The sequence below is a fragment of the Simochromis diagramma genome, unplaced genomic scaffold (genome assembly GCF_900408965.1).
Source record: "Simochromis diagramma unplaced genomic scaffold, fSimDia1.1 OVJJ01000486.1, whole genome shotgun sequence".
In the NCBI taxonomy this organism is placed as follows: Eukaryota; Metazoa; Chordata; class Actinopteri; order Cichliformes; family Cichlidae; genus Simochromis; species Simochromis diagramma.
In genome coordinates, this window is record NW_024387047.1 from 3,722,831 (window position 1) to 3,750,637 (window position 27,807).

Genomic DNA, 27,807 nt, shown 5'->3' on the forward strand with positions numbered 1-27,807 from the left:
CACTTCCAGCACAGAGAGAATGACTTATTAAGCTTGAAGGTTCTTCTTTTTAATCTTACGCCTGTAGTTACAGTTTTTCACATTTTTTGCCGTTATCGTGTAAATATAGAACTCCTCTGCTGAAACCAGAGATTACAACAGTAGTTATTAAGAGGCTATTCAAAAGTTTTTAAACGTCCTTAAAGTGCTTCATAGCCTCCCGCATTTTTTAAAATGTTTTATCCTCGTCACAGACAAGATAGTGGCTCTGTTAAGAATGCGAACTGGGGTTTTTATTGCCAGTCGAAGGTGCGCTTCACCAGCCTGAAGAAGGTGCGGTTGTGTTCTTGAAGGTAGGAGCGGAGCTGCTGGAGCACAGTGCTGTTAACAGCAGGATGAGGTCGTCCCTTAGACTCGTGCAGACAGCGCTCTCGGCCATCACTGCGGATGCAGTAAAACCCCTTGGTCTGATTGAAGTAGAAGTTGGTGGATACTATCCTGGGTGGCAAGTTAAGGAAGCGCTCCACCCTCTGAAGCTCTGGGAGGGGATCACGGATCAGAGCGTCACCGTCTACTATGTGTATCTGTTCTAAGGGAAAGTGGCGCAGCCAGTTGCGCATGTGGACGTCATACAGGCTCCTCTGAATGGCCTTGTACCTCATATTCAGCGCTCCGTTGCGCACTAGCAGGTTTTCAATGGCTTGAACCGGCTTGTGGTTCTCCAGCCGGTTAAAGTACACCTGGGTGTAGTCGGAGATGACCCGCTCAGCTGGGTCTCGCAAGATCAGCAGCAGCTTAATGGAAGAGTTCATGGCACAGATACGTTCGGGTGCAAGGGCTGAAGTGAAATAGCCTGGAGTTTTCTCTATTGTGATCTGGTGTGGGTAAGAGTAGGGCATTAACTCACGGTACCACTCAAAGCCCTTGGCGTAGTTCTCATCCCAGTCAAAGAAGTGTACCTCGGTGGCGGCGGCAGCCACTTCAGGGTGTATGTCCAGCATCTCCAACAGCGCTCTTGTGCCACCTTTGCGTACCCCAATAATGATACTATGTGGGGCTCGTTTGCTTGTTCCCGGGGGTGGAGATGTGGTTACATCTCCAGAGACATTCGCTAGTAGGCCGGTGTCAAGGTCCACAGTGTCCAGTGTAATCCCAAATCCTGCCTCAGGTGGGGCAGCGTATGTCTGAAGAACCAGGAGAAAGGCTGATGCCAGAAAACAGGCCATGGTGATGGACTGAAGTGGAGACTTGCAAAGAGTCAGTAAGAAAGAAGGCTGTGGCTTAGCTGTGGGCCAAAGCTGACTTTCCAAACTCAGTGGTGCTAAGAAATGCAGTCTTTGTCTGCCATTGAATATGAACTGGAGACGGAGGACGAATCAGTCTGCGGCACATCTGCAGGGAAGAACAAAGAAAAAAAAGAGAGAGAAGAAAGGGCTTTTAGGTTTCAGGCATATAATGAAGAATGAATGTCTGTATTATACTGAAATGGCACCTTTCTCATTCCCATGAAAAAGCAATCCAGCCATAAATACAATCCACGTCTGTTGTAAGTGTATGATCTCAAAAGGATAATCTCAATTCATCTTTCTTTGAGTCTCTTTTAATTCTCCCTCTTCCCATCTGCTTTCTCTTCTCACTCTATAAAGTCACTTTCAATTGATACTGTAATTTCTCGGTGCGAAAAACATTTAGCCAGACAGCTCATCAGAAAATGTGTCTGAAATATGCAATTGAGTCTGAAGGCCAAAAGATGAGACCAGAGTTCTTTGTCTTCCTTCAGCAGGTCAAAATCCACACCTGTATCAATACGCACCTACCCACAGCGCTGAAACCAAGAGACTGTAAAGGCAAATTTATTGCCGGAAATCAGATGAGTTCCCACTCTAGGTAGCTTTGATTTTCTATACGAGCCGAGAAAGATCGATACCAGAGCAGTGAAATCCAGCAAACAACAAGGAGAAGGATTTAGGGTGTTAGGTTTGACTTATAATCTTGCCGAGGAGCCCTTCAAAAGCATGGGAAAATTGAATGTCGCTGCCTCGTCTTTTTTAACTTTTGATCCTTTCTATAAGACCTTTTAAATATTTTAATATTCGCCTTGTTTTTCTTGCCTACAACAAGCACTAGTCAAATGGTGCGCCTCATCTTCAGCACGAAAAAAGGGAAAAAAACATCTCTGTAGCAATAAATGTATACATATATGTATATATTTAACGCCATGGAATTAATTGAAATGGCAAAAGTCTTCAGATATTTTTCACGAGGAAAGGCAGCCGAGAGAGCTGCTGCTTACTCTGTGCTAGTCAAAACAACAGGGATGGGCTATGCAAACATCCAGATTCAACAGCAAAGGTCACGGTAAGGCAATCCAAACAAGCACACATATTCCCATCCTGGGAACACATGGCTGCACACACACACGTGTGCGCGCACACACACACACACACACACACACACACACACACACATTATTTCAAATGCCTACAGTAGACAATTTTTTCCCTACCTCGTCCCTCATAATGTAGACCACAAATGGGTTTCTTTCAAATGCAATTTAAAAACTGGGTGTTTCTGTGGAAGTAACTTCGTCACCTTTTGCACGTTTCAGCACACTGGGGATAATTTCCCTCCCAACTAAGACGCTGAATTCCTGGCTCACAGTCTGTAGATGCCATTTACTGTAATTACATCTATTGGGGTTTTCAAGGAGGACAGGATATTTTTTAAAATAAATTTGATCTTTCATTTCTTTGATAACAGCAGGGAGGCTGCCTGTTTCGGCAGTTATTTTTCTCAGCAATCTTTTCCTTCCAAGCCCCCCACCCCCACCACCTATATATATATATATATATATATATATATATATATATATATATATATATATATATATATATATATATATATATATATATATTAGAGAAAATCACACACTCAGTAATTTATTTTATGTTTAACAAAAGGCTGAAAAAAGTCCTTTCCCTACCTAATTTATGCACCAAGCCAGCAGTGTGAAACAACGATCAGCTTGACTCCAGAATGATCAGCCATTACAATAATTTAAGATAAGTTTGTGGGACACGCTCATTCCGGACTGATGAAAGTATGAAAGTGTAATCTTTGCATAAAAACTGTCAACACATTGTGAGGAGATCATAGATTTGTGAGGCGCGCATAGACGATCTAAATCTGCGCACTTGAGTTGTTTTTAGCGGGCCAACTGTTATCATTAATCCTCTGCTTGCAGAAATGCTCAGCCTTCAGCACAATTTAATCACAGAAGCCGTCTCTTAATTAAGTGAAGAGTGTAACTACCAACGCGCAGAGCACATTTCTGCGGTGTCACCAGTGGCTTTCTCTCACCTTACAGAGTCTTTCAACCATATAAAGCCTGTGACACATGCCTCCCCCTCCCCAGTTACACATTATGATCTGTGGTCTGAGTGTGGGACTGGGCCCGTGTTCTGAACGCGGGAGAGCTGACCTGCCCTACAGGAGCGGGGATGGTGCGAGGAGGCACTTATGTGCTGTGACAGCCTCGCCTGCCTGTCAGCGTTTCCCTGGCAGAGAGCTGCCAAGTCCAATGCTAACAGCCAGGCAGCCAGACGAGCTTTCTGTCTCATCCAATTCCCCCCACACCTCTCACAGTACAGCACCACCTGGAAGGAGCCATTGTTTCGCATTCCACCGGGCCTTATTGCTTTATTCTGCACTTGATGTGTATCTTTCCAGCTTTTCAATCGGCACATGGCAACCACAATATCTGGCAGACCACTTAACCAAGAATATATCCGCTGAAGACTGCAGGAACCAGTGGAAGGTTATACAGCACAGGCTGGCAGGGGATAACTATGGCCACACTGAGTTTTGTGTGCAGATATAGCATCTGTTTGGTGTCTCATTGCTGCTTCACAGCATCAGAACCTAGATTCAGATTGTAGAACTGGACACATTTTTGCTTGAACACTCAAAAAAAAATTCTGCCTAAATTGCTGACTTTAAATAATTTAATTGCATATACATTTTTTGCAACTTTGTTCTATAATGTAAAATGTTAAACTGAACAGGATATGCTCAAATGCACAGTCACCTCAAGGTGCTTTATTTTGTAAGGTAAAGACCCTACAATAACTGGAATAAAAATACACCCCAGCAACCACATGACCCCCTACGAGCAAGTACTTGATGACAGTGGGAAGGAAAAACTCCCTTTCAACAGGAAAAAACCTCCATGAGAGGATCAGGGATGGGCAACCATCTGCCACAACGAAAATAAATGTTTCATTTTTTACGTTTTAGTTACATTTTACTCAAACTCACTGCTTCATTTTTATTGAGGGTGAAAAATCCAATTTTTTCAGTGTAGGGTTTTAATGTTTTCCTCTGGCTACCTTTCTTCAGGCACTTTAAAGGCATAACAGTGCCGCAAGGCCATGAATGTCAAGGCGGTGGAAATGCTTTTAAACCTGTTCTGTTGTTTGCATTTTTCATCTTGAACCAGACATATCCTGATTTGCTGTGCTAAATAGACACTGGCACTATTCTGACCTAAGCCATGACGTGACCATCTTTAATCCTTTAGCACTGCAGCGCTACTCCTTAACCTGATGATACCATACATAAGAACGATCCCAGTGGCAATGAGGCATAATAAATTTCCAGAAAATAAAAAAGTAACATTTAATACTTAATTCTGGCTATCTGGGAATATTAAGGTATCGCAGTATCAATGCATTACTAATATGAACCATTAATACCTCATGAATTAGAGTCAATCCCTCCCTCTCTTTCAAAATGGTGAGACGTTTTTAATTAGATTGGGGTGGGGGGGCAGCTTTGGACGGGAAGCAACGACCACACTTTTACTGAATTAGTTTTACATGCATTAGCTCTGTGAGTGTCCACTCGTGCTGAAGATGTCTCCCTGCCCCGCACACTGGGATATTCTCCATCCTCTTTTTGACCCTGATTATGTATAAGTGGGTATGGAAATTGAACTCGGTAAAGTCGGAGGCACAGTTGCTGAGATAACAAAAATCTAAAACTCTGCACCACACTCGCCACTCGAACCCATAATTCTGAGCCTCCGCACACACGCGTACACACACACGTACGAGAGCTGCCCTTCGCTGACCATTATCCAGACTTTAAAACTATTCTGGCACCGGAGCAAAAGTGCAGTGTACCACCTGAGCAGACAGCTCCGCCAACAGTTCTGCACTATTCATTATATCCCACCAGGCTAAGAGGAGGGCTCCACAGGTTCCAGGCACCACGGGAAGCCAGGTTCCCACTAATTAACCCAAACAGCCGCCTCTATACATCTACAGTGAAAAAAAAAAAGCCTCATTCATATTCAACAGGCCCCCCTGCCATTAACTGTGGCAGGCAGCAGGTATTGCACAGGGTGCTTTGTTTTTTTAACGGCTGCTCATTAGAGACGTTAGTACAAAATAATTATTACTGCAATAAAGCTTGATTACAGAGGGTGGCTTTTGCTATTAAACGGATTCAAGTGAGGAAGTTAAAATGAATCAATATTACTATCCATTTTTCTTGTGTGGTCACACATTTTAAATCATTTAGCACCACAAGTAAACATAAACACACACAGATTGTTTTACTTGTTTGATGTAAGCATAAGAATCTGCCGTTGCTCTTATCTACCGCTTGTTTATTTGACTTCATTCCATCCCACACTCTTGCGTCTCCGCTTCGCTGTCGTCCAGCATTGTTAGACGATCCCGTGTGAGAGGCTCTGACCCGTCCGTCCAGTCACTTTGGACACAGAAACACATGCACTTTCACTCTGTTTTTGTTTTGCACTTTCCCACTTCCTTTCCTCACCCATCCTCTCCAGTAGGCCTTCAGAAACCACTACAATATATTTTTTCCCACCCACCCACGTCCAAACTGGAACTCTGAAACTTCACTCCCACATGCAGGACTGATTTTAAATTATGGATGCATTTTGGTTCGCAGTGGGATTCCTGGCTCACTTGATTAATTTCTATTGCAACAACTTCAGGCTTCAGCTACGTACCGAGGACAAAGACAGAGCTTTTCTTTCTTTCTTAACCTAAACTACATAGATGCAGTATAAACAGACGGCATGAAAGCCAGCAGAGCTTTAAGAAACTCACACGTTTAGTTTCTCAGATGTAAAATCCTTAACTTCCAACCCTGTGCTGCATCAGCATGCAAAAGGGTTTTGAAGGGACACCTTGAGTCCTGTGAAGCATTCTAATCCCTGTTCAAAGCTAGCTTCATCATGATGTGAACAAATAATGAGTGAGTATTCCCCCTCTGTTTACAGTATATTACAGCTGTTAACTGGTGAGTATAAGAGAAGAAGGCTGTGGGGTAGCTCGAGAACACAGTGTTGCCACTTTTAATCTCCAGGCTGGTAAAGAAAATATAATCGGGGAAGAGCAATGCTTTCTTCTCATTAGAAAGCCAACAGATGTGCCCTACGCAAGGCCTTTAACCCCTGACTAGGAGAGAGAGAGTTTGAGCCTATTGTGATGTTGGCATTATCCAAGGTTAATGTGGAGGCGTGTTCACACGGAGCTGTTAGTATTGGGCGATTGTTGTCATATGTGCTCTTTTCCACAGCTCATTCAATAACTCGAATAGAAGAAGAAGAGGATGATGAATCTGTTTTCATCAGGTCTTTCTGAGAAGACAGTTTGTGGTGATTATGACAGTTTCAACAGAAGCCTTCAAAAAGGAGGATTTGTTGCAGCACTGCTTTACATATAACATATATGCATTAATTTGGGCTAGATGTACCTATCAAAGTGACATTTGGCAGTGGCAAAAGCATCAGAGTAATCCTCTCCTTTGGGGCCACCTGCTGGTAAAGTATCTCTAAGTTATATCATAAGAACTGAGCACTTCCTGTGTTCCAAAGGATCAACACAAGAAAAAAGAAGAAAGAAACTTTCACTGATCATGGTCAAGGAAAGACTTCAACACCCTCTCCAAGCCTTTACTCCTGTAGCTACAGCTGCTGATATAATGAGAAAATCTAATGTCCATTTGGGCTGTGACCAACCTTCCCTCGAAAACTAACCCCACACCGAACAGTAGGAGAGTTTGAAACACTAAGCTAACCGTCGTGATTGTGTCTGCTTGTTGCATACATCCCTTTCATAGTGAAAGTGGTTTCGATGAAATAAGACCCTGGAAGAGTACACTTTTTGAAAGACAAACATAAAAAAGCCTGACTGGTGTTTGGTAGAAATGCATGTTTACAAGCCGCAATGCTTGTGAAAGGATGTACTTTGGACACATGAAACCAAATTAAAGCTTTTTTGTTTCTTTTTCCTTCTGGTAAAACATATCAGCTCTGTATTCTCAGAGGGAAAATTAAGCTCTGTAAATCAGATTACAAAAGTACTCTTTGGTTCTTTTTTTTTTTAACCTTTTCTTCAGTCTCTCTTCACGTTCAGGAACAAAGAGCACACGGTGCTCTCATTATTTTTCCCATGCCAGCCTATGTAGGTGTGTTTTAAACCCTTTTTCTCTCTGATTTCTGTGCCAGCCTTGACTTGTTTTCTGAGTGAACTCACAGGGTTTTTGCCTGGTTTAGTGTTGATGCAGGGCAACTGCCTGATTCAACAGTGTTTCAAACTTAAGTGTAATGTATTCAGTTCGTAAAAAATGCACGTTTTAAAGCTATATTAATGGCAGCCTTGGAATGCCATGTTAATTTAATCCTTGCTTAACTTTCAATCTTTAAATCAGGCCCTGGAAGTGTGATAAAATGCCATAACTATGACAAACTATTGATGCAGACAACTCAGCAGCATTTTACAAACACTGATGCTGGAGAAACAATATTTCCCTGTTTTGAGAGGACTGCAGCTCTGATGGGAAGCAGTATCGAGCTATTTTTGGAGCGCATGAGTAAGACAATGACCTAATCCACACCCACATGTCAGCAAAGGCATTCATTAACAGAGGATGTAATCTGTCATTTGCTTTTACACTCAAACGCATGTGGCCTCGGGCCCTAATTACAGTCTTTTATCTGTGATTTTCTATAAGTTGAGTTAAACTTTCTCTGTATAGCAGTCGTTTCAGCTTTTTTTTCCCACCCATAGAGTGGTTCAGTGTGCAACGTAAGCTCTTCCAATTACCAATCCTTCTGCCCACTGCCATCTGTGCACACGAACATGAGCCACCCAACTCGACGAAGGCCTGCGCCACATAAACAAATGTATGTTTCTGCTAGATTGGCAACGTTTGAATAAGGATCTTTATCGACAAACAACGCATCGTAGCATTTTATATAAAATGCTGTTGCTTTTCCCCGATTGCCCGGGTCAAACAATGCCGTGGAGCACTGTCATTTCGCCATGGCAACACCCTTCCAGTTACCCAGCCTAAATGCGCCATTGTTCAACTGCCACGGGATTGCTCTCGCAGTCCCGCAGTCTTCGGCCCAGGCCTCCTCCAGTTTAGCCCTGACATTTGTCAATGCTCTGAGATTTATTTCAAGCACCAACTGACATTGTCTGGATTCCCAGAAGGCATTTTCACAGATAAAATAGGCTGACTTGTTCATCACCCTTGGATGAGTGGAGGCAACCAATCCCAGGGACACTGACTCACTCAGGAAAGTGTTCCGCGGTCCGTCAGAAACAACAACAGACTATGAGAAGGAATTCAATCAGAGCGTGGCCTGATGATCCTCATTCAGCCTGCCACTTCTGATAAAGCACCTATGCTTTCCACAAAATCAAGCTCCCCGCTCCGCAATAGCCTCCTCATCTCACGAAGATAAAGCTAATTTTGCTGTGCCCCAATTTAATGCTGCTGTAATTCTTTTCCCATCACACCTTTTTCCTGCTTCTCACAATGAGTCTGATCTTCTCTGTGTAAAGTAATTGATCTGCAGTTCATCGCAGAGGGAACACTGCGAAATGCCGACTTAATCAAAACAAACGCACCGGCTCCGTGCTCCCTTCGTGGGTCTAAGTCTGCGGAACGCCAGCACTTTCACCCCCAGTCACGCAGGCATCCTGCAAACACCAATATACACATACATTATGGATGAATTACTTCATCAAATAAAAAGCAGGCCAACTTGTAATGAACAGCGAGGATACTCTTAATCTTTGATGAGGCCGATGTGATGAATAGTTTAATGAAAGAAAACTATGGCAAGGCCTGCCGGGTACTGACGATGATATCAAAGCTCTGATGAGTAAAGTGAGAAAAATGTGCAACGTTTAGAGAATTTTATGATTATTTTTCTGTACCGTTGTTTATTAAATGGCATCAATCTTACAGCTCATACACAGCATTACAGAATACACTGAACGTAATCCTACCTTGCCAAGTGTTGAGTTATGCAGAGAGTAAACTGTACTCGAGGGCAAAGCGCGTAATACATATTAACTAAGGTGTACACGCACACACACACACACACACTAGGGGCATGCTGTTTTCCTCCAAGAGGTCAACTTATATCTTGTGTTTATTTTCCCACACTACAGCTGGTGTGTGCAGTTGGAAAACCTTTCACGATCTGGCACAGCAGCGTTCTATTGGAAGGCACACGCCACGGATCTGCCAGTGTTTTCCCGCCATCACAAATATGTATTCAGTACTGCAGAACTCGAGGTTTAGTATTTGGACCTTCTGTGATTTGCTGTTGGCTGCCAAGCGCTGGAGTGATTCAACACCAGGCGGCAGTTAGCAAGCTAATAATAACACATTCATCTTAAAACCATTTAGCACAGAGGTGTCCTGCATTCACTTGCATCCAAGCATTGTGCAGTTAGATGTGTCAGTAGTGGTTACACTGGGATATCACTGGCGTATGTGCAGTAAATAAACAAGCAGAAGCGCACTCTGGAAACACAGTGAGCACAAATAAAGCATGCTCAGGTAGGAATTCAATGTATCCCATAAGAGGCAATAAAAATAGACACCTGACAATTAGCAAACTGTGATGGAGTTCAGCAAAGTCAGGGAGCAGCGGTCAGCTCGACTGGCTCGGCTATCATATTAGTGCAGAGCCAGGATCGTCTTGATTTGTTTGTGCAGTACGTGTGAATGACGAATCAGTCAAGCGTGACTGAGAGATACGGAGATGGGAAATGCAAGGAGCATCAGATTGGCGGTGACAGACGCCCATTTCTGGGATGTCGCTTTAGCCGCAGCGAAGGACCTTGAACTTGAACTTTCACAGTATCGAGCTACCTCATCTGCATAAGTAATTCAAGTTGTCGCCTCGAATGCGGCTCACGGATCGTAACACAATCGGATGGATCAGACGGTATGGGCTGAGACGGTGCTAAGTTTAAAACCCGCTAAGTCATCCTTTTTACCGACTCTATCAGACACAAAACCTTTAAGAGAGGCAAAATCAACTCATTTTAATGTGGAAGCAGACTTCCTTCTGTTCATACTGCACACTAAGTGTTTCTTCAGTCTATTTTCTGTGTACAGGCATATTCTAGTTTTTGCTTTTTTAATTAATGATAGGCATAAAAAAATACTCTCCCCTCCTCCCCCAAGAATACAAAACAAGTATTTTTCAAAGTTGCATCGTTCATCACTTTGAGTTCATTTGAAGTGCAGTGGAGAGGCATCTCTTAACTTCCAGAATAAACAGGACGACTGGTTAGAGCAACTCTGTTGTAATCTTCAGTATCATTTAAAATGTGGCATGCCTAGTTCATATTGCATTTAAATATTTATGTTAAGATTCAGGCAAGATTTTGTTTATTAACTGCAAAATAACGTATGCTCTTGGATTAAGGCACAAGGTTTCGACTAACCGTTGGTTTTATAATGAGTCATTTGGTTAAATGTGTTATCTCAGTAGACATCATCATGTCAATACCTTATGTTTATGTGAACCCCTGAATGCTGTATTTAATAGAACAGAATGCAAATCTTCATATTTAAACACATGGTATATAGCAAATTATACTGCAGTTGTTCATTAATTAAGCAACTGAAAGGCATCAGTTATACAAACAACCCCCAGTTACTTTTCTACTATAAACATCATCCATATATACAAATTTATAAAAGTACTCTAAAAAGATCATCAATTTCCCACATGTGACTCAGCATCATTTATTGAGCGCAGTTTGTGACTGTGCATACTGGCACCTCAGAGGCAAATAAAACCAGTTGCCTCTGCGCTCAACTTTGAGCAACATCCTTGTAATTTCCTGGTTGCAGGGCAAACTAGATCGTAAGAGAAGTGTTTATCTATAATAACAATCTCCAGCTCCATTTCCCCGTGCACTGCTCCCTGCTTCTCTGGCAGGGGTGTGCTTCAGAGGCCTGACTGGGCAGAGGTGAGGGAGGACATAAACCACCATAGCTCCGCGCGGCTGTCGTTCGTTCTATCATTACATTGTTTACTGCGTTTGCCTTCGCACCGCTCCACACCGTTGCCCGTGAAGCACCGAGCTGCTTTTTTAGCGTAACCTCTGCAAAATCTTCCCCGTGCATGAGAGCAGACGAAAACTCCAGCGCCAGTTGGGCTCCACACGCGCTTTTAAGCTGAGATTCCTCCACCAGTGAGGCACCGTTTACAGACATTTTCAAGGAAGGCTAACCACAAGTATTGGCAGCCTCTGTTACTTTATACTCTTTCTGCTCTTGTTCTTTTTTGAGAACACAACACTGGCAGCGGTTTGAATGCAATCTCACCGTACACTTTCTTGTGTTCAGCCTGCATAGCAGGAAGGGATCCACCATCGGTTCAAATCACCAGAGCATGCGCACACTGAAATGAGGTGTGGGTTAAAAAGAAAAGAAAACAAAAAAAAATATGTTATTGAAAAAAAAAACACTCTTTGCTTTAACTGAATTTAATGTGTGCGGAAAGAAAACCAGAGTAGGTGACGTACAAGACTTCAGGCTCATTTTAATGGCTGTAAGAAACCTGTCTGCAACTTAATGAAAATATCTGTGCATGTGTAGTCCTGGGTGTGTGACAGAATCAGGTTAAGAAGATAGAGGGAATAAAACGTGTCACTTCAGCGGGGTGACTTTCATAGGAGAGCAGAGCTTTGTCTTCTGCTGGTGTGTCGCTAAACCCACAAGCTAATGCAAGAACCCCCGGTAAAGCTAATGAGTGTGCAATATTATTTTTTATTTCCCTCCCAAAAGAGCTTAAGCACTCTGTATTTTACCGCTTTAAAAATCACCACGGCACACGGTGAAATGAAGCCCGGCGCAAAGATTAATCAACTTCAACTACAAGACGGGTCTTATCGGAGCCACATTACCGCCTGTAGTATGATGACGATGACTTCTCGCTGTCAATTTCATCTGCGCCCCCTTGTTGAGCCGTTCTTCATGAATAAGACATCATCACCACCCCCCACCACCCCAGCCTTTTGGCCATTCCCCTTTGGCTTATTGCTCGTACCACCGCCTCCACAGTCCTGTAAAAACCAACTGAAGTGTTTATGGGAGATAAGAGGCAAAGGAGGTCGCAGGCCCAATAACTCCTTTTATCACCCCACGTTCTGCAGCAAGGCCCGTTTTATGGGCGAATGTGCTGAAGACGAATTCTTAATTAGAGAAGTTTGTGGACCCAGCATCAGAGGCCTAATGGGGGAATAAAAAGAATCAGAGAAAGGGCATCTGCAAGATTACTTGTTGGCTTGCTTTGTTACTGTGTCATGTAGCGAAGATTGGAAAACAGCCTCGGTTTGTTCTCTAAGCAATAGCAATGAAAAAGGCCTTTTAAAAATGTTTGCTTGGGTGCGAATGTTATGTTCGTCTGAGTCCATTCGAAATTAGTTCAGGTTATTGATTTTCTTCGGGGCTTATCTTTATTAAAGGAGCCTGCCTTGTCAATGGAATTATGCCTCTGCCATTAAGGTGAGCTGATTCTATTTCCCATTATTGTAAATTCCTGCCCAGACTTGAAATGGCTTAGGTTAATGGGAAACACAATGTTTTGTCCTAAGCTTATCTCGCTAGTCAAGAAGTTTGAAAGAAATAACATATAGAACTTTACTTCCTGTGCATTTAAAAGTCGATGCCACCCGGGGTTGTCATGAATATTTTAGTTTTATTTTACTTTACCATAATTCCTGTTAAATGTTGTCCCCTTGAATTCCGTAGATTAGGGCCATAAAACGGTTCAGTTAGATGTTATATGGGACATATAGATATTTTAAAAATACAAGGTTTTATTAAACAGATATTTTTTGGGTGTTCCTAGTGATTCTTTCACGCGGTGATTATGCATCGACTACATCGTTATGAATAGTACATGTAATACCACCAGCATGATGTAATCAATAAGGTCTCCACATATCCCTTGGCCTTTAACTTAATGAGGACCGGCTAGCTGCAAGGCTGCCTTTAATCTGTGTGTGAATGTGCCGCTTTTTCTTTTCCCTCTGTTTAACTTCCGCACACCTGCATGTGAGGATGAGCTTTTAAAAATCTTTAGTCATTTTATTCTAATATCATGAAGTGCCACTTTTGACAAATATGAACAGCCTGCAATGGAAGGAAACTCAAATTTTAATTAGCCAACTTGGCAGACATGTTTCACCAGAGCAGACCAGACCAGATAATGACTAGGACCCTGTGATCCCAGTCGTCTGCATATTAACTGAGGAAAAAAGGAGAAATTTAATTAATCATTTTCCCAGAATAGGGAAAAGGGATTGCATAATTTTAAAACTCCATAATTATCTCAACTCCACAGCAACAATGAAGCAAGGATAAATACACGAGAATTACGATCTCTGAGCAGGATGGGGGTGAAATGAAATGCCTCAGTTGGAAAGTGGCATTAGTTTTATTGGGGGTCTCTTTCTATTGGACTCTATTCTAAGTAAATACGAGAATTGGGAGCATTTCTGTGGTTCACCCCATAGAATTGACAACTAAATTTAGCAAACAGTGGAACATTAGTTGAGAGTTGTGGTGCAATCCTCCGCCGTATTCGCTCATCAACTTGTGCCGTACAGCCTAGATTAACCATCTTTCACTTCATTTAGATGGAGGATTGTTTGGGGGTTTGCCTGATTATATCTGTCTCGAGCACAGACCAAGCTTCTACTGGTATTTAACAAAGATTAGCTTTAAATTGATGATTAACCTTTGTAATCCTGTGTGCATATTGGAAATGGCTTGCTTGTCTTTACCACAGCCACACAAAAGAGATGCTGCATTATCATTCAGGGAAAATTGAGGCTGGGAAAGCAAATGAGGCAGAGTGTTATCTGCCTGGTGTTTGGCTGGATAATGAAGACAAATCTTCAGACTAGAGAGCCATCTTATAATGAATCCAAACAGATGAATTCTTTTGACTTCTTAGCATGCATCTTTTAATAAAACTTCACTCTGACCCTGACAAGCAATTGCCACCCGTATGCTGCAGAGAAGCAGGATTTACTTGTGGGAATGTGTGGATACCATTGTTTAGATGGCTCTATTAGGGAGTAATCAGACATTAAATGAGTAATTTCTCCATATTTAACTCCAACCGGGGAGGTAATGGTTTAATTTGCTGGGCAATGAGTTTTCCTATGTGGAGTACTTCTTGCATTAAATTACACTGCAATACAACTGCATCTGTTGCTCTGGAAATTATCAATGCACAGATACACCCCTACAGACTTCTCTAACCCACAAAACAAATTTAATCTCTAGTGACTTCAGCCATCCAAAGATATAAAAATCAAACCCAAGCTAGTGGTTTTCTGCAGGAGCTCTCAAACCTTCTTGGGGGCAAGGAGTCCTCACAGGGCACATAAACCTTACATAATCCTAATGTCAATTTAATGAGTTTGGGCTTAACGTCACTTGTTGATGTGAACTTACTCAAATAATCTTTCTACGCTTGCTAGCTAGCTTCCAAATACGCCAAGCTATGCAGCTTTGTAGCATCCTTACAGAGGTTGGTAATTTCATGACACACTGACATGATTTGTCACAATCATATTAGTCTATATTGCGTGAGAGGGAGTTTTCTTAGCTTGGTATAAATGTTCCCTTACAGCATATATGCACTAGGGTTGTAAAAAAATACTCAGATACTAATCCAGACTAAAAATTAATATCATATTAGATGCTCATTTGCAACAGCATCATCTGCACCTCCTCCAGTTTACACATTATTTCAACCCCACCCACTACTAGGAGCTGAACATAGTATATTCACAATATGGAGCAAACCTCTGTGAGGAATTTCAAGAGGTCAGCAGAGCCCCCACTTTAAAAACACTTAAGTATTTAACATGTTAGCCTGGCCAGCTCACACATTAACATTAGCCATTTAACTATTAACAATTACCTGATGACCACATCAGCCTACTGTTAACATTAAGGCTAACAGCCAAATGATAACGTTGGAGCTAATCTAAGCAAAGGTTTTCAGTCTTTCCTTACTATAACATTAATAAAGAGTGATTATTTAACAGTATGATGCGTTTTTTGTGGCTAAAATGTTTTATATTGCACTATTTAGTATAACACCAAAAAACAAGCAGATTGTTCAAAACTCAAAAGATGGATCCCAGTGACATCTGTCAATTTATTCGACTATTGCTAATTAATTTAATTTCAGATTTTCAACTCTCCCTCAAAGCTGAACCAAAAGAATTCATCCTCAGATTGAGTGTCATTTCAGACAATGACTGAAACCACCAGCTCTGTATTCTGACACATGCAGAATGAGAATTGGTAAGTTCTTTGAAACCCTGAGTGCCAACATCAAATGCCCTCACTAATCCTCGCAGTATTCCACAACTGTGGACCCTGCTGCAGTTAACTGAAGAGGATATGATGTAAAGAAGAAGCCATGTGCTGAAAAGTCATTCTCAAGGTGAGAGCCAAACTCTGTCCAGTTTTTATCGAGTCAAGATAGCCTCGAGTTAAATCCTGTTAAATGGCACGGTCTTTATCACACGCTCACTCTTTAAACCAAAGAATAGATCTGCTTTGAAATGAAAAAAAAAAATAATTAAAAATACCCTCCATGTGCACTGTATAATAAATGCTCCACTCTACAAATTTGTACAAATCTGTTTGGCAGCTACTAAAATGTGAGTGACTGTGTAGAAAAATGCCAGGAGCCAAAGTATGCATACAAAATGAACATATGTTTAGCATACATGCCATTAAATATTTACCTGACACTAAAGCGAAGCCTTTTTTAGTGGGTTAATTTACAGTGATGCATGAATATTGATTACAATATACAATTTCAGTGACATGCATTGCAAATCGTCCTCTTTACATAAACACACTGGTAACAAAAACAAAAATAAAGCTTTTTCAAGCATTTCAGGCTGCATGTAATTATTTTTAATCCCATTTTATATAATATTTTGGCTTGTCTATCTAGATGGGAAAAAACTGAAAGCAAATATAAAAATAATCACCATTATCCTCTTACGCCCTAAGTTATCGCTGACTGATCAAACAATCAAAACATAATGAACATCTGTTACACACATACTGTAGATTTGTGGGAAATAAGCAAATGCTGTAATTACAAGATTAGAAGGAGTGTACAAATGTGCTGTGAAGTGAAATGGAAAATCTGAAAAAGAATATGGATAAATTAAGAAGAAGCTCATGTGAATCCCTCCAATAGTTGAGTGAAATTAGAATTATCCATACAGATTACATCTTTATATCCCCAGATAATGATACGGCACATTCACTAGTCACTGTGGATTTTCATTTCAGGGTTGGAGAGCACTCTGACACTGAAATGTTACAGTGGCAGTGTTACAGAAAAGGGGCTAGGACATGGCCTTAGGGTTCAGAAACTAATGCAGAGCCAATTACCAAACACACAACATACACAGCGCATAAGTAAGAATACATGAGTACATTTAGGACAATCAATAGTCAAACATTAGCAGTTTTTAATGGAATTTCTGCTCTTAGAAAACAATGAAATTCTTTCAGCTTCTACAGTGACTGACCCCAAAGATAGAAATGTAAGTCTGTTCAATAGTCCTGTTTTATATGCATTGTTCTGGATACTTAACCTGTTCCACTCTTGAGTTTCCTGTAGTGAAACCAGGTCACATCTTTTATTTAAAATGCACTAGCTGCCATTTTTTAAGGTTGTATGGCACCATCAATAAAAGGGCTGCATAGCAATGCTATGATAAAAGATAAATGGATGTAGCATTGTTGTGTTTTATATTGGTTGAGTCACATTTGGGAATTTGTACTGGCAGGTTGTTCTCCTATTTTAGAGTTGTGATCAGGAATGAACATTTGGCGTAAGCAATGTAAAAACCTTCATTATTATTACATGATATGTTTCTAATTAATTCATCTATCCATTCTCTTTGGCTTCTGTCAGGGTCATGGGGGGGCCGGAGCCTATCTCCACTAACTGCATGTATTTGGACTTGCACTACTTAAAATCTCTCTGAAAAAAGTCATTTAAAAATGTTAGCATTATGTTGTCACTGAAATGTTAGATTTGGTGCTGAGTTGTCTACAGCTGTTACATTAGCTTATGCATCTACAGTGGGGCAAAAAAGTATTTAGTCAGCCGCCGATTGTGCAAGTTCCCCCACTTAAAATGATGACAGAGGTCAGTAATTTGCACCAGAGGTACACTTCAACTGTGAGAGACAGAATGTGAAAAAAAATCCATGAATTCACATGGTAGGATTTGTAAAGAATTTATTCGTAAATTAGGGTGGAAAATAAGTATTTGGTCACCTCAAACAAGGAAAATCTCTGGCTCTCACAGACCTGTAACGTCTTCTGTAAGAAGCTTTTCTGTCCCCCACTCGTTACCTGTATGAATGGCACCTGTTTGAACTCATCATCTGTATAAAAGACACCTGTCCACAGCCTCAAACAGTCAGACTCCAAACTCTGCCATGGCCAAGACCAAAGAGCTTTCGAAGGACACCAGGAAAAGTATTGTAGACCTGCACCAGACTGGGAAGAGTGAATCTACAATAGGCAAGCAGCTTGGTGTGAAAAAATCAACTGTGGGAGCAATCATCAGAAAATGGAAGACATACAAGACCACTGATAATCTCCCTCGATCTGGGGCTCCACGCAAGATCTCATCCCGTGGGGTCAAAATGATCATGAGAACGGTGAGCAAAGATCCCAGAACCACACGGGGGGACCTGGTGAATGACCTGCAGAGAGCTGGGACCAAAGTAACAAAGGTCACCATCAGTAACACACTACAACGGCAGGGAATCAAATCCCGCAGTGCCAGACGTGTTCCGCTGCTGAAGCCAGTGCATGTCCAGGCCCGTCTGAAGTTTGCCAGAGAGCACATGGATGATACAGCAGAGGATTGGGAGAATGTCATGTGGTCAGATGAAACCAAAGTAGAACTTTTTGGTATAAACTCAACTCGTCGTGTTTGGAGGAAGAAGAATACTGAGTTGCATCCCAAGAACACCATACCTACTGTGAAGCATGGGGGTGGAAACATCATGCTATGGGGCTGTTTTTCTGCCAAGGGGACAGGACGACTGATCCGTGTTAAGGACAGAATGAATGGGGCCATGTATCGTGAGATTTTGAGCCAAAACCTCCTTCCATCAGTGAGAACTTTGAAGATGAAACGAGGCTGGGTCTTCCAACATGACAATGATCCAAAACACACCGCCCGGGCAACAAAGGAGTGGCTCCGTAAGAAGCATTTGAAAGTCCTGGAGTGGCCTAGCCAGTCTCCAGACCTCAACCCCATAGAAAATCTGTGGCGGGAGTTGAAAGTCCGTGTTGCTCGGCGACAGCCCCAAAACATCACTGCTCTCGAGAAGATCTGCATGGAGGAATCGGCCAAAATACCAGCTACTGTGTGTGCAAACCTGGTAGAGACCTATAGTAAACGTTTGACCTCTGTTATTGCCAACAAAGGTTATGTTACAAAGTATTGAGTTGTATTTTTGTTATTGACCAAATACTTATTTTCCACCCTGATTTACGAATAAATTCTTTACAAATCCTACCATGTGGATTCATGGATTTTTTTTTCACATTCTGTCTCTCACAGTTGAAGTGTACCTCTGGTGCAAATTACTGACCTCTGTCATCATTTTAGGTGGGGGAACTTGCACAATCGGTGGCTGACTAAATACTTTTTTGCCCCACTGTATGTAGCATTTTCCATTGCAAACATTTCAGCCTGTGGAACATTCATTTCACAGCAGCATTGCTAGCTTTTTCAAACAAAATGGTAATGTTTATTTCAGATTAACAGCACAAACTACCTCCGCCTTTCTTATCAATTATTTGGAGCGACACGATTGTAGCAGCTAATACGCTAATACGCTGTGCTTTTCGAGTTTTGGTAGCAAATAGCTTATATGTAGTGACATCCTTATTCTCACCATAGCCACAAATAGTGCATCACAGAACCAACACTGAAAAACTTTGTGCATACATCTGATATTCAGCTGCTTCAAGTCAGCTACAGTACTTGTGCCAGTGTCATCAAAATGTAATCCTTGTCAACTGCTATCAGCTACTTACAGCACTATAAATTGTACTATACAGAGTTCAACAAATATTTTTTTAAATATTTTTGTAGATGTATTATTAAAATAGAGACACATAAATCTAAACCTTAAAGTTAAGTGTTTACTAAGGTGTAATTAACTAGGAATTTCCAATTTATTAAGACATTTTAAATATATTTCCTTCTGAAATACGTAATAAGCCTGATAAGTTTTTGTTTGTTTTTCTGTTGGTTAAGTGTTAGGGTGTTTGATTCACTATGTTTTCTTATAAAACTGGAGCTAGTTATCAATGATTAAGTTGCACTGTAGTAGAATAATTGTGCTGCAACTAATAACCACTTTTAAATGGTCAATGTATTGCCTATTTATTTATAATTATTTATACATTCCATTTACAAAAATATTCACCTCAAGAGTTTTTATATTTTAAGCAATGTTAGAGCAATTGATTCATTATTGATTAGTATTAAAAATCTGTTAATTGTTAATTAAACATAATAGTGAAAAAGCACAAATATTTTTTCTAGGGTGGAAAAATAAAAAGACCATGTTACCTTTTACCTTTTGCCTGTAAAATAATAATAATAATAATAAAAACCCAAAACACTTTATTATCTTTCCTTTGTGACATGGCTTTTATTATTAGCCTTTCAGATTTGTGTTGCACAATAGACTGTGAGTTGCGCGTTTTGAAAGGTTCACAGTCCCCAGCCCCATTATATTCAATTAGCCATCCAATAAAGGACAGAGAATGAACCAGATATGAGAGCAATATTTATTTGGCTAAAAAAGGTACTCCAAAACCACACATAAATGATATTGAAAATTAAAAAGCAGGCTTTCAGTACAAGTACAAATGCAAGTTGCATTACACTGCAACGTGTTTCACTGGTGATATAAGACTACAAATCACAATAAATAATTGTTTTTAAATGTACAAGCACTGAATCCTCACTTTTGCATTGTGTCATAATTGTGACTATTTTCAGATTCAGCTTCATATAGCTCAGTAACTACACCTCGTGTCACCCCTTTGCCTTTAAGTCAGAAAAAGAGAAACAGAATCTTTCAAGGTTCAATTTCAAGTTTGAGATGAGCAGTGTTCCCTCTGGAGGTGGAAAAAAACGAGAGGTACTCATCTGGGCTTTCTCTTTTCCAGAACACAAGATGAACAGTCTCATTCAGCACCATGGACAGCTCCTCACATTACCTCGAGAGATTGCTGCTAAACTCTTCGCCAGTAAGCACAAGTGAGACATTATTAATACTGGTCAGATAGCTTTCTACTGGGCCACGCTGTGCCACTGTTAAATACTCAACAGTGTGTCATTATTTTCATCTCCTCTCCGCTTAACTTTGAAAACATCCTCTGAGCTGCCTTCGTTAGGTGTTTGACCTTGCAACAATAAATCTAAATCGGTGTCTCTAAAGATCAAATTTCTTATTTAGACTAACCCAGATCTTCGCCTTTGGAACAAATGTCAAGTGTTGCTTCTGGTGGTGACAAGAGCGCAAGTCAGTAGGACCGACCAATGCTTGACATTTTGTTCTCATGAGTATTCATTTGTTCCTTTAAAATTACAACCAGTGATGTGAAAAGAAAAGGAAACGTGGACAAATGCAGAAAATGTATTCCTTAGAAGTAATGATGATGTCCACACTGACAGATGACTAACAGCTCAGCAGACTTCTTTGAAAATGTGGACCATAAGGTCGTCTTTGTGTGAATTCCTTCGTTAGCTCTCCAGATTACTTTAAAATCTCTAAATTAATGGTAAAACGTTGCGATGCAGGAAATCGTTTCATTAAAATGTGAAATAATCTGCACTCAGGTCACCAGACGCACACTGGAACCGTGTCACAAACAGAAAATCTCACCACTACACAGCCACGGCGCACACACCCACACGTCAACGCGTCCACACAAAATAAATTGATACGTATGGAAAAGGCATCTGAATCAAAGCAAAACTCACTCTACATCACAGGGTTGTGCTCCCTCCAAAGCAACACAAGACTGACAAATATGACAAGATATTCAAACTATGAGTGCGCGCACACACACACACACACACACACACACACATGTGTGTGTGTGTGTATGCAAGAAATAGAGCAAAAACTTAATGAATAAATGACTTGTCCCATCATCAAGTGGAATGATAAATCTGCTTCGCCAGTAAGTAAGTAACACTCGCCATTGATGAGGGTGTATGGCTTTCTTGAACCCCTTGATGAAAAAGTGGCTCGTGAAATCTGTTCACTACAAGGTGTCGCTGCCCTCTGCTGTCTCTTCTTTCATCCGCTCTCACCCTGTCCTATTATTTCAGAATTGCAGTAAATTAAGCGGGAGAAAGCCTGTTGTCTGATTCTCTCATCTGCATGCCTTTAATAAGGCTTCCCCAAAGGCAGAGTTCAGACTCTGAAGCTTTTGATGATGAAGACAAAGCTCTCATGTGCCTGGAAAAGACAGCTTCTGTACACCCTATTAATGTTGTTGGTACGCATGTTGGATATGTTGGATAGATATATATGGTGCTCATCATGTGGACCAAGGTTTGCAGCATGGATCTCTGCCTGCTGCACGCTCATGAATTATGGAATCCGGCACAAATATGCAAATCTAAGCATTAGCCTAGTTATGGCCCTGTACTGTAAGTTACAGTGACTTATCTATTATGTATGAACCAAGGATTGGAGTGAAGAGGTCCTGGCAGCCAGCTTCATGGCCCTCTCTCAGTTACTCATTTTCACATCATGAAAGAACATGAATAGCAGGGGAAGTAGCTCCAAAATGTTAACTTTCTGCAGCTCAGCATCTCCAAAGACTTGGGAGAATTAGAACTTGCTTCCATGCTCAATTGCCAAGCTACTTAAAATAACAATGGCTTCCAGAGGATTTGGAGCCCTGGAAGATATGTAGGGAATAAGCATGAAGTTGTTGCTAATCCTCTAATTTCCCCCCACAAGGCTGATATGAAATGCTAGTCTGATCAGTAATCAGTCCACGGGGGAGGCAGACAGGGGATCCAGCCAATTCTACAGACACACACACACACAAATCAGCCTCTGTATGACATTACCATCACAATGCTGGATGAGTGATTGTACTTGGGTGACCTAATCACAGGGGTGTAAATATCCAAAATCAAAAAGCCAGCAGAACTGAGAATTCACTAGGTCAAGAGGCTCAGTTTTGAAATCATGTGCATATTATATCAGGCTGAGAGCATGACGAGCGATGTCCTACGGCTCCGAGATGAACACAGTGATCATTAGGCAGGATCAAAGTCAATCACAAAGCACATGACAGCTGACAACTTCTATTTAACTGGGTGCAGGGAAATAATGATGCCTGGGTCTTGTAAATCTTATCACTAGCAAGTCACTCCATTCACGATGCTAACAAGAATAAACCACTCCTTCACTGCCCCATATCAGTCAGGAAAACAGCCTTCAATATTTATTAAAAAATAAAGTTATACCTCAGTTTAATTTATGCATTTTATATTATATTCTTTTTCACAACAAGACAACTTTTTGGGCCTAATTGGAGACAGAGAGCTTCAGGCCCCTGGGTAGGAAGAAAGCAGGCTAACTGATGACTAAGAGCAACCACTGACAGGAGATGGCCTTATGAACTCTTAGCTGCACTACATAGATAAAAGATTGTTTCTTACTCTTTCCACATTGGGAACTTTAGAAGATTCATTGTGCCTTGGAGTCTGTATTTCACTTTGAAAGTAGCAACCACCGAGCTCGGCTGGCTAGCTTGCTATAGCTAGCTCAGCATGCTAACAATCGCAGCAATTCTCTCTAGAAATGTCTTTTCATGCATGTTATGTTCACACCTTCAGAGTTTCTGGTGGCTCCTTATCACTCTGTGATGTTTTTCTCACATTGTACCAAGGAGACTAGTTAGCACCTGTCATAACTGTGCAGTGGGGAGTTCTGCAACCTCTTAACTCAGCCTGTAATTCCAGGATGCAAATCACAGGAAGTAGCTAATATGCAAATGTATTCAGCAGTGCTGAGAGTGCTCAAATCACAGGTGCTACAAAGCAATGGCCAACAATACCTCCAATCTGGTTACCTGCCTGTGCAATATGATAGGGCTATCACCTTTCATAGTGGATACAGAGCCACATATGTCAGTGTGTGTCTCGACAGCTATGTATCCGTTCTGCTCCACACGGAACGGGTACACTGCTGGGGACTGAAGGAAGTGCAGCTTTAAATCTGAAGTTATTTAGATGGGCAGTATCTATTGTGGCTAAAAACTGTTGCTGTTACACTTAGTGTTGAAGCAACATAGTTACAGAAAATAATCTGAATTACACTCTCCACTAACAGTCATTGCTGTATAATTAGCACACCAATTCAGGCATATTTCTGACAGAGCGGCATTTTGAAGCCTTTTTCAAGCCATTTTATGACAATTGAAACAGTTAAGACTTTGGGTCACAGTCAAGGTTAACGGTGCGATCGTGGCTCAAGAGTTGGCAGTTCGTCTTGTAATCGGAAGGTTGCCAGTTCGAGCCCCGGCTCCGACAGTCTCGGTCGTTGTGTCCTTGGGCAAGACACTTCACCTGTTGCCTACTGGTGGTGGTCAGAGGCCCAGAGGGCCCGGTGGCGCCAGTGTCTGGCAGCCTCGCCTCTGTCAGTGCGCCCCAGGGGAGCTATGGTTACAATGTAGCTTGCCATCGCCAGTGTGTGTGAATGACTGAATGTAGTGTAAAGCGCTTTGCGGTCCTTAGGGATTAAGTAAAGCGCAATACAAATACAGGCCATTTAACAAACATGCATTTCATATATTTCATGATATTGTCCTGGCCAGTCTGACCATTACACAAGCATAAATTCCATGACTTAAAAATAGAGGCTGTCACCATACAGTACAAGAAATGTCGATTAAAAATATTGTTTTGTTCACAAATAAAAATAAACAATATGGATAAATAGTTTAATGGTTTCATTGACATTTGACTTTGATACAGAGTTTAGAGCCTTCAGGCTGAATTGTGCCAATTTAAAAGCATTTAAAAAAAATGTGTTTCATAAAAGTTGGATCTCTTGAGGGAAAACCTACATCCTCCCACACACACACAAACACATAAAAGCCAAACACTGGATTTCATTTGCATTTTTAACAAAAGTCTCATATGCCTCAGCTAATAGTTTTCATCCTTTAATTCAGCAAACATAACCTCATCAAATATTAACTCTACGCTCGTGTTATTTTTTATTGCTCTTGATTAGCAAAACTTGAGGAGGAGAAAATTCACTTCTGTTTTATTGTTCTTCTCTTCCTCCACCCCACCCCACCCCTTGTCCCCCGCTTTGCTCAAGTGGAGCCAACTGGATAAACTCCATCAAACACAAAAAAGAAAAAAAAATGTAATAACAGGCAATTGAAACTGTTTCTCTCCCACCTCCTCCTCCTTCTTCTATGCTTACCACACGAACCCCTCATGGTGTGGTGTAAAAAACAACTGACCCTGCGTGTTTGTCCACTCCTACACCGCAGAGACACCTTTTGTTTTCTCTGTGGATTTAGAAATCATAACCGCCTCCCTATCTCACCATTGTCTTTACAACCTAACTCGTACACGCTTACTGTCAAGATGATCTCATAGACCGCCCGGCTTCACTGCTTTCTGCAATACTTACACGTTTGGTTCGAGCATAGGATGAAGCAAACAAAATATCCATTCTGGCTTAGCAACAGATGCACAGTCACCACATTCATGTTGATTAGTCGGGTATGAAAATAATGAGGGTGACCCCTTTTTCATGTCGACCTTTTGCCCTTTAATTCCAATTTTCTAGCCAGCTTACAGAGAACTCATTGTGTAGCCTTTTCACCATTTCCATACATTTGCCTCTTGATTAATACATGTACATCTAGAAAGTTTTTTTGCACACGCTCACTATGTATTTCAAATAAAATCTTTAAAAGGGGGATTTTCAGTGGAAAAAAAATAACAAAAAGACTACAGCACATCTCAATATAATGAGCAGTCTACACCCAAAAAGTAATTGTCAGAACATTAACACCACCACATTACTTTCCAGAGCATGGTTATGTAGCCTAAAGATTGAACCTATTTTAAATACAGAGCAATTAAAGCCCACTTGAAGCAAAAGAGATAGGACAGGGTTTCAGCTGGGGAAAAAAAAGCCATTATGTTTCATTTGAATTTCATCACAGAACTTATTCCACTCAAACAACGGTTTATGCCTTGGAGGAAATCCTGCTGCTGGAAGAACCAGCTCACATAAGCCAACACCCACATGCTCATAATCAAAGGTGAATTGCACAGCCCATGGCAATTTGCATCCTGTGACGTTATAGTATGTGGCTGCTGGAATTTCACTTGCTTTGGTTGTGATAGCAGATACAGGAGATGAAATGATGCCGAGGAAAGAAACAATGCCACATCAAGGCTACGTTTCCCCGAGTACAGGAGAGGGGTAATTATCATTAGCTGCTCTTGTCTGATTGAGTTTACACGGCGACTCTTTAAAATGGAATATAAGAGCTTTCAGTTTCAATCTGGAGCTGGGGGGGGGGGAGTTCTGCAAACGTCTCTGTTTAAGTTCGCATTTTAATCCCTTAAAAAGAAAAAAAAAAACACTAACTTCGCAAATTTTGCCCCAAACTTTTAATGTGTTAGAGGTGTTATTGGAAAGCTTACTTTAAATGTCAAAGCCCACAGGGTTTAGAAAAGACGGTGCTCCCGTGAGCGCCTAAAGTTAATTTATTGGATGCAGCGTTTATTTTTTAATTAGTTTGATCAATACTCTATTAAAAAGAATTTAAATGTGAGGTCCAGAAAAACGACGAGGCACCTATTTCACATGAGTGACTAATCATATTTCAAAATGTCAGAGGATCGGCTCGCTGCGAGGCGATAACTGGATTTGTTCGAGCTTGACAACTGAGAAATGAATCACCCGTGAATTGAAAAGAATAAAAATTCAATTTAAAAAACAGCATCCTTTTCTCAGACGCTAGAAGATTCAAGTTTTGCATGAAAGCGTAACGCATGTGTGTGAGCTGCTGAGAAGCAGTGTGTCCTCAAAGTAAGGGGAAAGCTTGAGAGAAAATCCGGTTACCTCGCACGAGGGGGGTTCGTGGGGGATCTCAGCGCGCCTCTTTGGATTTGGGTTGATCTCAGGAGCGGAGGATGGAGACGAAGCCGAACCAGGGCGCGCACTTTTGCGCTCTGCAGGTCCGCACGGGAGAAAAGCGTCCGCCTGTGCTCTCGGCCACTCTCATCACTGATTCACTGGAAAGCCGACACCAGTGCAGGAACGCAGTCCTTGTTTATTCAAAGTGGAGAACTCGACTCCGGTCTCCTGCTCACGTAGACGAACCCCGTGGATAGAAACGCGGGCAGAGTTGTGCCCGAGCCACTGCTTTGCGTAGCAGACAGGAGGGAGCGGGGAGGAGCCGTCTGCCGTCAGATGATCAGGGAAAGGTGCTCTCCTCACTGATGCTCTGCAATCCTGAGCTTTAAGGGAGAGCTCCAGCTCAGACCCGAACACAATAGCCTCCCACCCTAATCGTATTTATTATCTATTATTCGTTTTATTCTTTCTGTTTTGTCAGACTCGTGCCTTTCTGTGACTATAGAAGATTGGGGTTGCCTAATAAACAATAGGCTTTACCATTATACATGCCTAAAGAAGACAGAGCAGTGATATTAAACTGTTATATGACTCTATATTAGTACCTTGAACAAACAGCAGATATGCTGGAAAATGCGTAACTTCAGTTTCAAACAGACATATTATACTTCCGACAGAAAAATTCGACCAATGCCATCACACTATTCGCCCTATCACATTATTATGAGAAATGTGCCCAAGACAAAGCACTAAAGGAGCGTTTCGTGAAAGCCTTGGCACCAGACTTAACAGTAGACTGATTTACAATCTATACATGAGGCCTTTTCTTTCTTTTCTTGATTAAAGTCTTGGTTCTGTTAGAAAAGAAGGGTGATGAGTTGTCTAGTCAAACTGGAAATCAGACGTGTTTATAGCCGCTCCAAATGGCCATCCTGGCACAGGGAGAAGCCAGATTTCATGGGTGATCATTTAAATATGGAGATGAAGGCGCACATTTTCAGACAGTGTCTCTTGGAAGACAGTCAAAGTGCTGGATTTCATTGTTCAAATTAAAACTACCCTAAATATGAGTGAAATTGTACAAAGGGGGGAGGGGTAATGTTGTTGCCTTTGGAAATTTAAAGAAACAGATCTTCTTATCTAGAGTTTAAAAGAAGGAGAAAAGAAGCTTGCCCCTTACTTGAACCTATGTGTTCATATTTATTATTAAGTATTACATTTAGATGTC

General features: G+C 41.3%; 1 protein-coding gene across 1 annotated transcript; it reads right to left on the reverse strand.

Moving 5' to 3' along the window:
- Positions 1 to 210: 210 nt before the first annotated feature.
- On the reverse strand, positions 211 to 27,807 carry hs3st1l1 (heparan sulfate (glucosamine) 3-O-sulfotransferase 1-like1). The gene is made up of 2 exons (XM_040044764.1): positions 26,565 to 27,807; positions 211 to 1,371 (listed from the first exon to the last, which is right to left on the reverse strand). The coding sequence occupies exon 2, from the start codon at positions 1,203 to 1,205 to the stop codon at positions 273 to 275; it is 933 nt and encodes a 310-aa protein (XP_039900698.1). The 5' UTR covers positions 1,206 to 1,371; positions 26,565 to 27,807; the 3' UTR covers positions 211 to 272.